Raw genomic sequence first — 16,229 nt, 5'->3', positions numbered from 1 at the left:
AGCGAACAACTCGAAATGAGGGCCTATATACACCAAGTGACTAAGCATTCGAGTTTATTGTTTTCGTGTTTTCCAATGTCGATGCCAGTCGGTTTTTTTTGGCACATTTACGGCCGTCATTGTCGTTTTCGTACGTGTTTGTGTTGTTTTTGCTGGGTTTTTTTCTAAGTTAAACGCGGCAGGGTTTTTTTTTCCCCACGGCCGCATTTTCACTTTTAGTTTCGGTTTTCATCCCCGTTCGTGATTGGTTGTGTTTCAAATGGTAGGAGTGTCTGTGCGCAATCATAAATACGCCCCAAACCGTCCGCACCTCGTGGGTTTAGTTAGTGGTGAGGAGAGAGGTTGTGCAGTGGAGTTTGGTGAGTAGTGTTTGTTTGGAGGAGTATTTTTTGCGAGTTCTGAGTGTTGTATTGTGTTTGAAAGTAGTTTTGTCATTCTTGTTGTCTTGTATTTTTTGGTTTTGTCTCAATTTTTGTCCTAGTTTTTTTTATTTATAGTCCCTTGTCAGTGTTTGTGTGTGTGTGTGTGTGTGTGTGTGCGTGCGTGTGCGTGCGTGCGTGCGTGCGTGTGTGTGTGTGTGTGTGTGTGTGTGTGTGTGATTAGTGTAGTGGTAGCGGAGGAGTGTTTTGTTTTGTCTTTTTTTTTCTGTGTTAATTGTTTAGTCACACAATTATGTGTGACTCAGAGGTGGCTGAGGTGAGTGATGTGGAGAGTGTTAGTGAGGGGGAGGAGGTCGGTCAGGTGGAGGAGGTGAGTGTTAGTGAGGTTAGTGAGGTGGAGGAGGTTGGTGAGGTTGCTGCATCAGCCTCAAGTGACAGTGATAGTGACAGTCAGACAGCTCCGCAGCCACGCACCACTACTAAGACTGGGCGGAATGTCAAGTTTAGTTATGCAGAAAATGTGGTATTGGTGCGTGAGCTGATGAAGTATCAGCGGCAGCTATTTGGGCCTGAGTCCGCCAAGGTGCCAACACGGAAGAAGACGGTGTTGTGGGCCAAAGTAGTTGCTGCTGTAAATAGTGAGGGGGTGGTGAAGCGGACGGAGGACACGTGCCGCAAACGGTACTATGACATAAAGCGACGTGTCAAGTCCAAAATGGCCAAGGAGGCGAAGTCGGCTCGCAAAACCGGTGGTGGTCCGCCCTTTATTGCCACATATCTGGACTATGAGGAGCCCATGCGGAGTGTAATACCTCCTGAAGTAGTCTCTGCAACCCATGTCCGGGATTCCGATCGCCCCAGGAAGGATGGTGAGCATGTGTATTTGCCTTAACATTCTATGACATTACTTCTGGCTTACTGTATGTTTTAAATGTGTGTCATGTGACGTTGCATATTACTCCCATCTTCAAGTGTGCGTCATCAAATACATTGTTTTGGGTCATGTTTCATACAAAAGTCAATGTAACGTCTTACTTGCTTGTATGTCATGTGGTTTTTGGACAGTACATTTTCCATGTGTAGTTTGGACTTGGTGTGTCATTGAATTGTCCAGCAATAATGTTTTACTTTTGCACATTGTACATTTTGAAAGTTGGACTATGTTTTTTATTTCAGTTATCCATGTGCAATGTTTCCAAATCAGTGGTTGATATGTTAGAGGCTGGAGTAGTGCAAAGTGTCTTTGAAGGCAGTTACATGTGTAATTTCATTAGTACTCAATGTAATATTGTTTAAGTCAAGGCCACTATTTGCTGGTTCATTTTGAGTCTGTATTTGTACACTGACACAACAACTGCAGACTTAGTTACCTTACTGTTTTTTTTTTGTTTTAATTTTTTAAATTTTTGTTGGCCTCATATTGTGTTAATGTGTGTTTGGAGTGCCACATCACAGACCTATTTCTATATCGCATCTGTATTTTTTTTATTTTATTTTTTCATTTTATTTGATAATGAAGCTGTGTGTGTTTTGGCTTGTTAGTGTATGTTTTTGGAATTGTGTCCTATGTCTGTGTCCTGTATATGATTCCCTGTGTTGCACTTTCCATAGTGCATATGGCTATTGGACAATGTTTTGGGTTTGTTGTTGTGCTTTTTGTGTTTAATGTCCTTATTTTTAGATTCATAATAAAACATCCATTTTTTAAAGATGTAATCTAGCCAAATAACACCCATCCTCTACTCCCTTCACTGGCTGCCTGTATGATGGCGAATCATCTTCAAGATTGGCTTACTGAGTTTCAAAGCATTACATGACCAAGGCCCAAGGTACCTGAAGCAGCTACTGACCCCATACTGCCCCACTCGATTACTGCGATCTGTAGATGAAAGACTTTTAGCAGTACCTAGAATCTCCCGTAACTCATCTGGGGGTCGAGCTTTTAGTCATGCGGCTCCGACTCTATGGAACTCACTTCCCCGCACAGTGCGAGAGGTCCCAACTATAGAATCCTTCAAAAGTAGACTCAAGACTTTCCTGTTACTCAGCATTTCCATAGTGTCCCTTTTAGTATCTTCATGCTTCTGTATTTTATGAAAATGTACTTCATTATTTTCTGTACTATATTATGCTATGTATCTGCTAAGCGCCTTGAGTCCTATTGGAGAAAGAGCGCTTTAGAAATAAAATTATTATTATTATTATTATTATTATTATTATTATTATTATTATTATAATGTTTATAAGCATAATGGGTGGATGTATTAACAATAGCATGAATAATTTTTTTTTTGTTTTTTTGGATTTACAGTGTTGAAAAAAAGCAGTACTGGTCGTCCTACAGTCACTCCCATCACATCTGATGATGATGACGCTGCAGAAGCAGGTAAAGTGTCCATTGTAGTAAAGGTTAGGTTTGTAAATGAATGGCCATAACAAAATGTCACTTTCAATACTAGGTCCATCCAAAGAAGTCTTAAGCAGCAGAAGGCACACTTCTGGAACACACCACAAAAAACATCTGCCAGCAAAGAAAGCAAGGTCTGATGTCCAGGGCCAACCACAGCAGGCTACCCCGCCACGAAGATTATCTACTGTTTGTTCGGTGCCCCCACTCCAAATTTTGGACACACCTCCAAGACGACAACCACACTCCCCTCATCTTGATTGTGAGTAACAAACTGTGATAACAATTAAAAATGTCAGATCTTTAAAAAAACATTTACTTAAACTCATTAAGTCAATACCCATCAAAATCTGCTATACTTACCCAAGTCAGTAAAACATAAAATGGAAACCAAACAAAATGGCCAACACAACATCCAGTAAAGATATGTATGTTCACTTCAGCCATACAGTAGCACATTGTGTGGAAGATGCTGCAAAAGAAACTCATGTGTAAGCTTTGCAAATAGTAAGGTTGTTAGAATCATTTACACATGTGTGCTTGTCCTAACATTGCCAACTGCATACAAAAACATTACTATGTTTTGGTTGGAGACACTATAAGGCAACACATTATGGATTACAATGTGTTTTTAGGCAGGAGTATGTCTGATGTACCATACAACTCATGTGTTTGCTTTCAGAATGAAGTAACCAGACACATTTGCCACAAACAGGCATATGTATGTATTTAAGTAATGAGTGATGATGTTGCTAGGCCGGATATCTGAAAGCACCAGTCCATTACATGTGTTCCATGTTTAGTGCTTTGTACCAATGTCTTAAACATATGGATAAGTAACGGATAAATGTTTATAATTTCAGCTTCTAGTCCTGGTACCAGCATCCCTCCGCAACAACAGCAACACAGTGACATGGATGACACAATCATGTTAGAAATGCATCCAGTAAGCGAAGGAATCAGCCCCCCAGCACCTGTGAGTACTCCCCCACAGCAAAGCACACCACCACCCCAACACAGCCCAACAACACCAGTAACACAAGGCCCTGATCAAGTGTTCTGGACCATTTGGGCTAGACAGCAGGCCACTAATGAAGATTGCCTGCGTAGGCAGACCCAAATGTTTGCAAGCCTACCATCTCACCTCAGACGAATCAGCAGAAATCTGAGTAGACAAAATGAAACAAACACAAGAATTGCAAATACCATGGAAATCATACGTGCAGACATTACACATGTCATGGGCAACTTACAGCGCATAATGGAAGAACAGCACAGACAACAGCAAAGCTATATAAACATTTTAAAAAGCAATCAAATGATCAATGAATCCATGTCCAGAATTGTAGACAATAAAAATGCTGCAACACGTGAACTCAATGCCACCCTCACTAACCTCAATGAAACACTCAGATCCCTGCAGCAACAGCAAACAAGCAGCAGTTCTGGTACGACTACTCCAAATGTAACGCCAGTGTCATCACCACCAAGGCGCTCCACCAGAGCACGCCAACATGACAGTGGTAAAGGCAAAGGCCAGGACAAGCAACCACCCAAATAAACATAAAAACCCACACCCATTTCTTTAAAGAGAAGAGAAAAAAAACACTTACCAAGTGTATGATTAACAGAATAGATATAACACTTAGCTCCTTGACAATTTGTACAACATCATTAATTATAACTGGTACAAACAACTAAAGGAATTTTGTACACACATTTCTTCTTTACCATCTTTGTATTTTTTGTTAGCAGGAAACTGTTGTTTGAGCTGCACATAGATGTTAGCATGTAGAAAGCAGACCACTTGATTTTTTTTTAATCATTACTCTTTCTAGATTCTAATCATTCTTTGAGCCAGGAGACAGACTAATTGGCAGCCAGGCAGATTCATCCATGACCAATACAATTTACAATGTGAATTGTAACTGTTTTACATTTCTTCTCTAGACGAATTGACAAAAAAACCACAAATGAGTTGGCTAAAAGTGTCCTAATATGTTGGGAGTAATATTTAGATAATTCAGTCCGAAAATGACTGACATTATTGTTGTGCCATGTTTGTGTGTGTTAAAAATAAGTAATCAGATTTAAAAACATGATGCAGAAACAACAACATTTGAAATATTTGAAAGTTGAACAGAAATGTGTGTAATAATGGATATATGTTGTTAAATGTGTATTGCCTTACAAATCTACAAGTTTTGGCCAGCAAACATAAGGAAATAAATTATTTTGCATGAGAGAAGTTTGTGTCCCTTTTATAGGCATCCTAATTCAGGTTAGAATGATTTGTAAGTGTCAACACATGTAAACACGGCTGAAAAAAGCAGGTCTATTTTTTTGCCGCTTTTTTTACCGAATCGCAAAAAAACACGACCGCAATTGAGCACTCAGAGACTAACACCCAAATACGAATGAATAGCGAATTCCCGTATTGTATGAAATAACAGCCGCGTTTGACCGATGGTCGATTCATTCGTATTTCGGAACTTTGCCAATCAAACCATTACGAATAGTCCAAACACAGCCGAGATTTGTGCTTAGAGTATTCCCGGATTGGGACTTAGAAAAAAAGCCACAAATCGGACAAACTCGAAGTCTTAGTAAATATTGGCCATGGTATAATACTGCCACGCAGCCGGTGCCATGTACACTATGGGTAACACAGAGTGCGGCATATTACTGCTCTGTATACATATATGGTATAATACTGCCACGCAGCTGGTGCCATGTACACTATGGGTAACACAGAGTGCGGCATATTACTGCTCTGTATACATTATATGGTATAATACTGCCACGCAGCTGGTGCCATGTACACTATGGGTAACACAGTGCGGCATATTACTGCTCTGTATACACATATGGTATAATACTGCCACGCAGCTGGTGCCATGTACACTATGGGTAACACAGAGTGCGGCATATTACTGCTCTGTATACATATATGGTATAATACTGCCACGCAGCTGGTGCCATGTACACTGTGGGTAACACAGAGTGCGACATATTACTGCTCTGTATACATATATGGTATAATACTGCCACGCAGCTGGTGCCATGTACACTATGGGTAACACAGAGTGCGGCATATTACTGCTCTGTATACATATATGGTATAATACTGCCACGCAGCTGGTGCCATGTACACTATGGGTAACACAGAGTGCGGCATATTACTGCTCTGTATACATATATGTATAATACTGCCACGCAGCCGGTGCCATGTACACTATGGGTAACACAGAGTGCGGCATATTACTGCTCTGTATACATATATGGTATAATACTGCCATGCAGCCGGTGCCATGTACACTATGGGTAACACAGAGTGCGGCATATTACTGCTCTGTATACATATATGGTATAATACTGCCACGCAGCCGGTGCCATGTACACTATGGGTAACACAGAGTGCGGCATATTACTGCTCTGTATACATATATGGTATAATACTGCCATGCAGCCGGTGCCATGTACACTATGGGTAACACAGAGTGCGGCATATTACTGCTCTGTATACATATATGGTATAATACTGCCACGCAGCTGGTGCCATGTACACTATGGGTAACACAGAGTGCGGCATATTACTGCTCTGTATACATATATGGTATAATACTGCCACGCAGCTGGTGCCATGTACACTATGGGTAACACAGAGTGCGGCATATTACTGCTCTGTATACATATATGGTATAATACTGCCACGCAGCCGGTGTCATGTACACTATGGGTAACACAGAGTACGGCATATTACTGCTCTGTATACATATATGGTATAATACTGCCACGCAGCCGGTGCCATGTACACTATGGGTAACACAGAGTGCGGCATATTACTGCTCTGTATACATATATATATAATACTGCCACGCAGCTGGTGCCGTATACTATTTGTAACATAAAGTGCGGCATATTACTACTCTGTATACATATATGGTATAATACTGCCACGCAGCTGGTGCCATGTACACTATGGGTAACACAGAGTGCGGCATATTACTGCTCTGTATACATATATGGTATACTGCCACGCAGCTGGTGCCATGTACACTATGGGTAACACAGAGTGCGGCATATTACTGCTCTGTATACATATATGGTATAATACTGCCACGCAGCCGGTGCCATGTACACTATGGGTAACACAGAGTGCGACATATTACTGCTCTGTATACATATATGGTATAATACTGCCACGCAGCTGGTGCCATGTACACTATGGGTAACACAGAGTGCGGCATATTACTGCTCTGTATACATATATGGTATACTGCCACGCAGCCGGTGCCATGTACACTATGGGTAACACAGAGTGCGGCATATTACTGCTCTGTATACATATATGGTATAATACTGCCACGCAGCCGGTGCCATGTACACTATGGGTAACACAGAGTACGGCATATTACTGCTCTGTATACATATATGGTATAATACTGCCACGCAGCTGGTGCCATGTACACTATGGGTAACACAGAGTGCGGCATATCACTGCTCTGTATACATATATGTATAATACTGCCATGCAGCTGGTGCCATGTACACTATGGGTAACACAGAGTGCGGCATATTACTGCTCTGTATACATATATGGTATAATACTGCCACGCAGCCGGTGCCATGTACACTATGGGTAACACAGAGTGCGGCATATTACCACTCTGTATACATATATGGTATAATACTACCACGCAGCCGGTGCCATGTACACTATGGGTAACACAGAGTGCGGCATATTACTGCTCTGTATACATATATATATAATACTGCCACGCAGCTGGTGCCATGTACACTATGGGTAACACAGAGTGCGGCATATTACTGCTCTGTATACATATATGGTATAATACTGCCACGCAGCTGGTGCCATGTACACTATGGGTAACACAGAGTGCGGCATATTACTGCTCTGTATACATATATGGTATAATACTGCCACGCAGCTGGTGCCATGTACACTGTGGGTAACACGCTGGAAGTCACGGCATTTATTCTCGGGAATTGTGTGTACATGGCAGCATTCCAGGTTAGTAGATTGGAGATATTCTACGTTGATAATTATCTATTTAAAAAGAACGTGTTAGTCTAATAAGAAGCCAGTTGGCACCTACTGATGCCTCCTTCCAGATGCCTCCTTTCCTGACGCCTCCTTCCCTGGAATTCCAGGTTATCCTAGATAATAAGTAGCAGCTGTGTTCTTTATATTACCAGGCCTGATTGGTTACTCCCTGTCCCCCAAATAACACATGTTATAATGTACAGTATCCGTGTATTGCACCACGCCAAATAACGGAACAGCCAATGTTATAATGAGCGTTTGTCTGGACCACACTGTGTTCTCGCACTGTACATTATAATCAGTCAGTTGACAGTAATTTAGGAATAAATGCATCTATGCTAGCACAGCACTGTACGGTGTAATATACAGTACGCCTGGTATAGAAGATGATGTAAATGACATATTATCAACAATCCAAGAAAACAAAGTAGAGAGTATCATTTACTCCATGTACTGTATTTACTGACACGATCTACAGCGCAGCCTCGCCATGCCGCTCGTGGACAAACAGGTAGATCAAGTATTTCTCAAATCCCATGGGATAGCTTAAAGGATCATGGTAAAGGCTCGTATTCAGAGCCGGATTACCCACAAGGCGGTACAGGCAGGGGCCTAGAGACTGGTGGTGCTAGGGGGCCCGGCGACATAGACTCAGAGCCACAGCCCAGCAGCCACCACCAGGTACCATGAGGCTAAGAGGCCTGTCTGCCAACCCACCACAGCATGCAGTGACCAAGCTGCCGGAGTATAAAGTGCTTATAAGGCCGGGCACCTACATGCAGAGGATTGAGGCACCACTGGGTAATTCCCATGAGACGCTGCAGAGGGGTGAGAGGAGCAGGTGCTGATCTTCAGATGTGTCCTGCTATAACCTTGCTGCAAATAGCAGTGTGCTGTAGCCGGACCGCAATGTGAACGCAGCGCGGCAGGCAGCGTTCATTCACCACACTGCCGGCTTCCACAGGAATCAATGGGAGGCATCATGAATGGATTTACTGATGTGGATAAGGGAATGTTTATATGAGGGTGGTCAGTTTTGGTGAATGGGGCTCTTATGATGCTCCTGAAGTACTTAATGATTGCTAGGAGGGATTATTTTAGGATGAGGAGATAATATTGTGTGGCAGTCTCAAAACTACTTTGTTATATGGATGTCATTCACATGCTCTCTGTATTATATGGCAGTCATTCACATGCTCTCTGTATTATATGGCAGTCATTCACATGCTCTCTGTATTATATGGCAGTCATTCACATGCTCTCTGTTATATGGTAGTGATTCACATGCTCTCTGTATTATATGGCAGTCATTCACATGCTCTCTGTATTATATGGCAGTACTTAACATGCTTTCTGTTATATGGCACTCATTCACATATTCTCTGTATTATATGGCAGTAATTAACATGCTCTCTGTTATATGGCAGTCATTCACATGCTCTCTGTATTATATGGCAGTCATTCACATGCTCTCTGTATTATATGGCAGTCATTCACATGCTCTCTGTATTATATGGCAGTAATTCACATGCTTTCTGTTATATGGTAGTGATTCACATGCTCTCTGTATTATATGGCAGTCATTCACATGCTCTCTGTATTATATGGCAGTCATTCACATGCTCTCTGTATTATGTGGCACTCATTCACATGCTTTCTGTTATATGGCAGTCATTCACATGCTCTCTGTTATATGGCAGTCATTCACATGCTCTCTGTATTATATGTCAGTCGTTCACATGCTTTCTGTATTATATGGCAGTCATTCACATGCTTTCTGGTATATGATAGTCATTCACATGCTTTCTGTTATATGGTAGTGATTTACATGCTCTATGTATTATATGGCAGTCATTCACATGCTTTCTGTTATATGGTAGTGATTCACATGCTCTCTGTATTATATGGCAGTCATTCACATGCTCTCTGTATTATGTGGCACTCATTCACATGCTGTCTGTATTATATGGCAGTCATTCACATGCTCTCTGTATTATATAGCAGTCATTCACACGCTTTCTGTATCTCATTTGCATACTCTCTGTATTATATGGCAGTCATCCACATGCTTTCTGTATTACATGGCAGTCATTCACATGCTGTCTGTATTACATGGCAGTCATTCACATGCTCTCTGTATTATACTGCACTCATTCACATGCTCTCTGTATTATATGGCACTCATTCACATGCTCTCTGTATTATATGGCACTCATTCACATGCTCTCTGTATTATATGGCAGTCATTCACAATCTAGCTGTATTATATGGCTGTCATTTACATGCTCTCTATATTATATGGCAATCATTCACATGCTCTCTGTATTATATGGCAGTCATTCACATGCTCTCTGTACTATGTGTCACTCATTCACATGCTCTCTGTATTATATGGCACTCATTCACATTCTCTCTGTACTATATGGCAGTCATTCATATGCTCTCTGTATTATATGGCTGTCATCCACATACTCTCTGTATTATATGGCAGTCATTCACATGCTTTCTGTATTACATGGCAGTCATTCACATGCTGTCTGTATTACATGGCAGTCATTCACATGCTCTCTGTATTATACTGCACTCATTCACATGCTCTCTGTATTATATGGCACTCATTCACATGCTCTCTGTATTATATGGCACTCATTCACATGCTCTCTGTATTATATGGCAGTCATTCACAATCTAGCTGTATTATATGGCTGTCATTCACATGCTCTCTGTATTATATGGCAATCATTCACATGCTCTCTGTATTATATGGCAGTCATTCACATGCTCTCTGTACTATATGGCACTCATTCACATGCTCTCTGTATTATATGGCACTCATTCACATTCTCTCTGTACTATATGGCAGTCATTCATATGCTCTCTGTATTATGGCACTCATTCACATGCTCTCTGTATTATATGGCACTCATTCACATGCTCTCTGTATTATATGGCAGTCATTCACATGCTCTCTGTATTATATGGCACTCATTCACATGCCCTCTGTATTATATGTCACTTATTCACATGCTCTCTGTATTATATGGCAGTCATTCACATGCTCTCTGTACTATATGTCATTCATTCACATGCTCTCTGTATTATATGGCACTCACTCACGTTCTCTCTGTACTATATGGCAGTCAATCACATGCTCTCTGTATTATATGGCACTCATTCACATGCTCTTTGTATTATATGGCACTCATTCACATGCTCTCTGTATTATATGGCACTCATTCACATGCTCTCTGTATTATATGGAACTCATTCACATGCTCTCTGTATTATATGGCAGTCATTCACATGCTCTCTGTATTATATGGCAGTCATTCACATGCTCTCTGTATTATATGGCAGTCATTCACATGCTCTCTGTTATATGGTAGTGATTAACATGCTCTCTGTATTATATGGCAGTCATTCACATGCTCTCTGTATTATATGGCAGTAATTAACATGCTTTCTGTTATATGGCACTCATTCACATGCTCTCTGTATTATATGGCAGTAATTAACATGCTCTCTGTTATATGGCACTCATTCACATGCTCTCTGTATTATATGGCAGTCATTCACATGCTCTCTGTATTATATGGCAGTAATTCACATGCTTTCTGTTATATGGTAGTGATTTACATGCTCTCTGTATTATATGGCAGTCATTCACATGCTCTCTGTATTATATGGCAGTAATTAACATGCTTTCTGTTATATGATAGTGATTCACATGCTCTCTGCATTATATGGCAGTAATTCACATGCTATCTGTTATATGGTAGTAATTCGCATGCTCTCTGCATTATATGGCAGTCATTCACATGCTTTCTGTTATATGGCAGTCATTCACATGCTCTCTGTTATATGGCAGTCATTCACATGCTCTCTGTATTATATGTCAGTCGTTCACATGCTTTCTGTATTATATGGCAGTCATTCACATGCTTTCTGGTATATGGCAGTCATTCACATGCTTTCTGTTATATTGTAGTGATTCACATGCTCTATGTATTATATGGCAGTCATTCACATGCTTTCTGTTATATGGCAGTGATTCACATGCTCTCTGTATTATATGGCAGTCATTCACATGCTCTCTGTATTATGTGGCACTCATTCACATGCTGTCTGTATTATATGGCAGTCATTCACATGCTCTCTGTATTATATGGCAGTCATTCACATGCTTTCTGTATCTCATTTGCGTACTCTCTGTATTATAAGGCAGTCATCCACATACTCTCTGTATTACATGGCAGTCATCCACATACTCTCTGTATTACATGGCAGTCATTCACATGCTTTCTGTATTACATGGCAGTCATTCACATGCTGTCTGTATTACATGGCAGTCATTCACATGCTCTCTGTATTATACTGCACTCATTCACATGCTCTCTGTACTATATGGCACTCATTCACATGCTCTCTGTATTATATGGCACTCATTCACAAATGCACTCTGTATTATATGTCAGTCATTCACAATCTAGCTGCATTATATGGCTGCCATTTACATGCTCTCTGTATTATATGGCAATCATTCACATGCTCTCTGTATTATATGGCAGTCATTCACATGCTCTCTGTACTATATGTCACTCATTCACATGCTCTCTGTATTATATGGCACTCATTCACATTCTCTCTGTACTATATGGCAGTCATTCATATGCTCTCTGTATTATATGGCACTTATTCACATGCTCTTTGTATTATATGGCACTCATTCACATGCTCTCTGTATTATATGTCACTTACTCACATGCTCTCTGTATTATATGGCAGTCATTCACATGCTCTCTGTATTATATGGCACTCATTCACATGCCCTCTGTATTTTATGTCACTTATTCACAAGCTCTCTGTATTATATGGCAGTCATTCACATGCTCTCTTTACTATATGTCACTCATTCACATGCTCTCTTTATTATATGGCACTCATTCACGTTCTCTCTGTACTATATGGCAGTCATTCACATGCTCTCTGTATTATATGGCACTCATTCACATGCTCTTTGTATTATATGGCACTCATTCACATGCTCTCTGTATTATATGGCACTCATTCATATGCTCTCTGTATTATATGGCACTCATTCACATGCTCTCTGTATTATATGGCACTCATTCACATGCTCTCTGTATTATATGGCACTCATTCACATGCTCTCTGTATTATATGGCATTCATTCACATGCTCTCTGTATTATATGGCACTCATTCACATGCGCTCTGTATTATATGGCACTCATTCACATGCTCTCTGTATTATATGGAACTCATTCACATGCTCTCTGTATTATATGGCAGTCATTCACATGCTCTCTGTATTATATAGCAGTCATTCACATGCTCTTTGTATTATATGGCAGTCATTCACATGCTCTCTGTATTATATGGCAGTCATTCACATGCTTTCTGGTATATGGCAGTCATTCACATGCTTTCTGTTATATTGTAGTGATTCACATGCTCTATGTATTATATGGCAGTCATTCACATGCTTTCTGTTATATGGTAGTGATTCACATGCTCTCTGTATTATATGGCAGTCATTCACATGCTCTCTGTATTATGTGGCACTCATTCACATGCTGTCTGTATTATATGGCAGTCATTCACATGCTCTCTGTATTATATGGCAGTCATTCACGTGCTTTTTGTATCTCATTTGCGTACTCTCTGTATTATATGGCAGTCATCCACATACTCTCTGTATTACATGGCAGTCATCCACATACTCTCTGTATTACATGGCAGTCATTCACATGCTTTCTGTATTACATGGCAGTCATTCACATGCTGTCTGTATTACATGGCAGTCATTCACATGCTCTCTGTATTATACTGCACTCATTCACATGCTCTCTCTACTATATGGCACTCATTCACATGCTCTCTGTATTATATGGCACTCATTCACAAATGCACTCTGTATTATATGTCAGTCATTCACAATCTAGCTGTATTATATGGCTGTCATTTACATGCTCTCTGTATTATATGGCAATCATTCACATGCTCTCTGTATTATATGGCAGTCATTCACATGCTCTCTGTACTATATGGCACTCATTCACATGCTCTCTGTATTATATGGCACTCATTCACATTCTCTCTGTACTATATGGCAGTCATTCATATGCTCTCTGTATTATGGCACTCATTCACATGCTCTCTGTATTATATGGCACTCATTCACATGCTCTCTGTATTATATGGCAGTCATTCACATGCTCTCTGTATTATATGGCAGTCATTCACATGTTCTCTGTTATATGGTAGTGATTCACATGCTCTCTGTATTATATGGCAGTCATTCACATGCTCTCTGTATTATATGGCAGTAATTAACATGCTTTCTGTTATATGGCACTCATTCACATATTCTCTGTATTATATGGCAGTAATTAACATGCTCTCTGTTATATGGCAGTCATTCACATGCTCTCTGTATTATATGGCAGTCATTCACATGCTCTCTGTATTATATGGCAGTCATTCACATGCTCTCTGTATTATATGGCAGTAATTCACATGCTTTCTGTTATATGGTAGTGATTCACATGCTCTCTGTATTATATGGCAGTCATTCACATGCTCTCTGTATTATATGGCAGTAATTCACATGCTTTCTGTTATATGGTAGTGATTCACATGCTCTCTGTATTATATGGCAGTAATTCACATGCTTTCTGTTATATGGTAGTGATTTACATGCTCTCTGTATTATATGGCAGTCATTCACATGCTCTCTGTATTATATGGCAGTAATTCACATGCTTTCTGTTATATGGTAGTGATTCACATGCTCTCTGTATTATATGGCAGTCATTCACATGCTCTCTGTATTATATGGCAGTCATTCACATGCTCTCTGTATTATGTGGCACTCATTCACATGCTTTCTGTTATATGGCAGTCATTCACATGCTCTCTGTTATGTGGCAGTCATTCACATGCTCTCTGTATTATATGTCAGTCGTTCACATGCTTTCTGTATTATATTGCAGTCATTCACATGCTTTCTGGTATATGGCAGTCATTCACATGCTTTCTGTTATATGGTAGTGATTTACATGCTCTATGTATTATATGGCAGTCATTCACATGCTTTCTGTTATATGGTAGTGATTCACATGCTCTCTGTATTATATGGCAGTCATTCACATGCTCTCTGTATTATGTGGCACTCATTCACATGCTGTCTGTATTATGTGGCAGTCATTCACATGCTCTCTGTATTATATAGCAGTCATTCACACGCTTTCTGTATCTCATTTGCATACTCTCTGTATTATATGGCAGTCATCCACATGCTTTCTGTATTACATGGCAGTCATTCACATGCTGTCTGTATTACATGGCAGTCATTCACATGCTCTCTGTATTATACTGCACTCATTTACATGCTCTCTGTATTATATGGCACTCATTCACATGCTCTCTGTATTATATGGCACTCATTTACATGCTCTCTATATTATATGGCAATCATTCACATGCTCTCTGTATTATATGGCAGTCATTCACATGCTCTCTGTACTATATGTCACTCATTCACATGCTCTCTGTATTATATGGCACTCATTCACATTCTCTCTGTACTATATGGCAGTCATTCATATGCTCTCTGTATTATATGGCTGTCATCCACATACTCTCTGTATTATATGGCAGTCATTCACATGCTTTCTGTATTACATGGCAGTCATTCACATGCTGTCTGTATTACATGGCAGTCATTCACATGCTCTCTGTATTATACTGCACTCATTCACATGCTCTCTGTATTATATGGCACTCATTCACATGCTCTCTGTATTATATGGCACTCATTCACATGCTCTCTGTATTATATGGCAGTCATTCACAATCTAGCTGTATTATATGGCTGTCATTTACATGCTCTCTGTATTATATGGCAATCATTCACATGCTCTCTGTATTATATGGCAGTCATTCACATACTCTCTGTACTATATGGCACTCATTCACATGCTCTCTGTATTATATGGCACTCATTCACATTCTCTCTGTACTATATGGCAGTCATTCATATGCTCTCTGTATTATGGCACTCATTCACATGCTCTCTGTATTATATGGCACTCATTCACATGCTCTCTGTATTATATGGCAGTCATTCACATGCTCTCTGTATTATATGGCACTCATTCACATGTCCTCTGTATTATATGTCACTTATTCACATGCTCTCTGTTTTATATGGCAGTCATTCACATGCTCTCTGTACTATATGTCATTCATTCACATGCTCTCTGTATTATATGGCACTCATTCACGTTCTCTCTGTACTATATGGCAGTCATTCACATGCTCTCTGTATTATATGGCACTCATTCACATTC

General features: G+C 40.1%; 1 protein-coding gene across 1 annotated transcript; it reads left to right on the top strand.

The window, feature by feature from the left end:
• The first annotated feature begins 2,843 nt into the window (after positions 1-2,843).
• LOC134911912 (uncharacterized) lies at positions 2,844-4,402 on the top strand. Its single transcript, XM_063919861.1, has 2 exons — positions 2,844-3,049; positions 3,651-4,402. The coding sequence occupies exon 2, from the start codon at positions 3,701-3,703 to the stop codon at positions 4,346-4,348; it is 648 nt and encodes a 215-aa protein (XP_063775931.1). The 5' UTR covers positions 2,844-3,049; positions 3,651-3,700; the 3' UTR covers positions 4,349-4,402.
• The last annotated feature ends 11,827 nt before the right edge of the window (positions 4,403-16,229 follow it).

Source organism: Pseudophryne corroboree, chromosome 4 (assembly GCF_028390025.1).
Source record: "Pseudophryne corroboree isolate aPseCor3 chromosome 4, aPseCor3.hap2, whole genome shotgun sequence".
Taxonomy (NCBI): domain Eukaryota; kingdom Metazoa; phylum Chordata; class Amphibia; order Anura; family Myobatrachidae; genus Pseudophryne; species Pseudophryne corroboree.
This window is presented reverse-complemented; position numbering and strand designations above follow the sequence as displayed.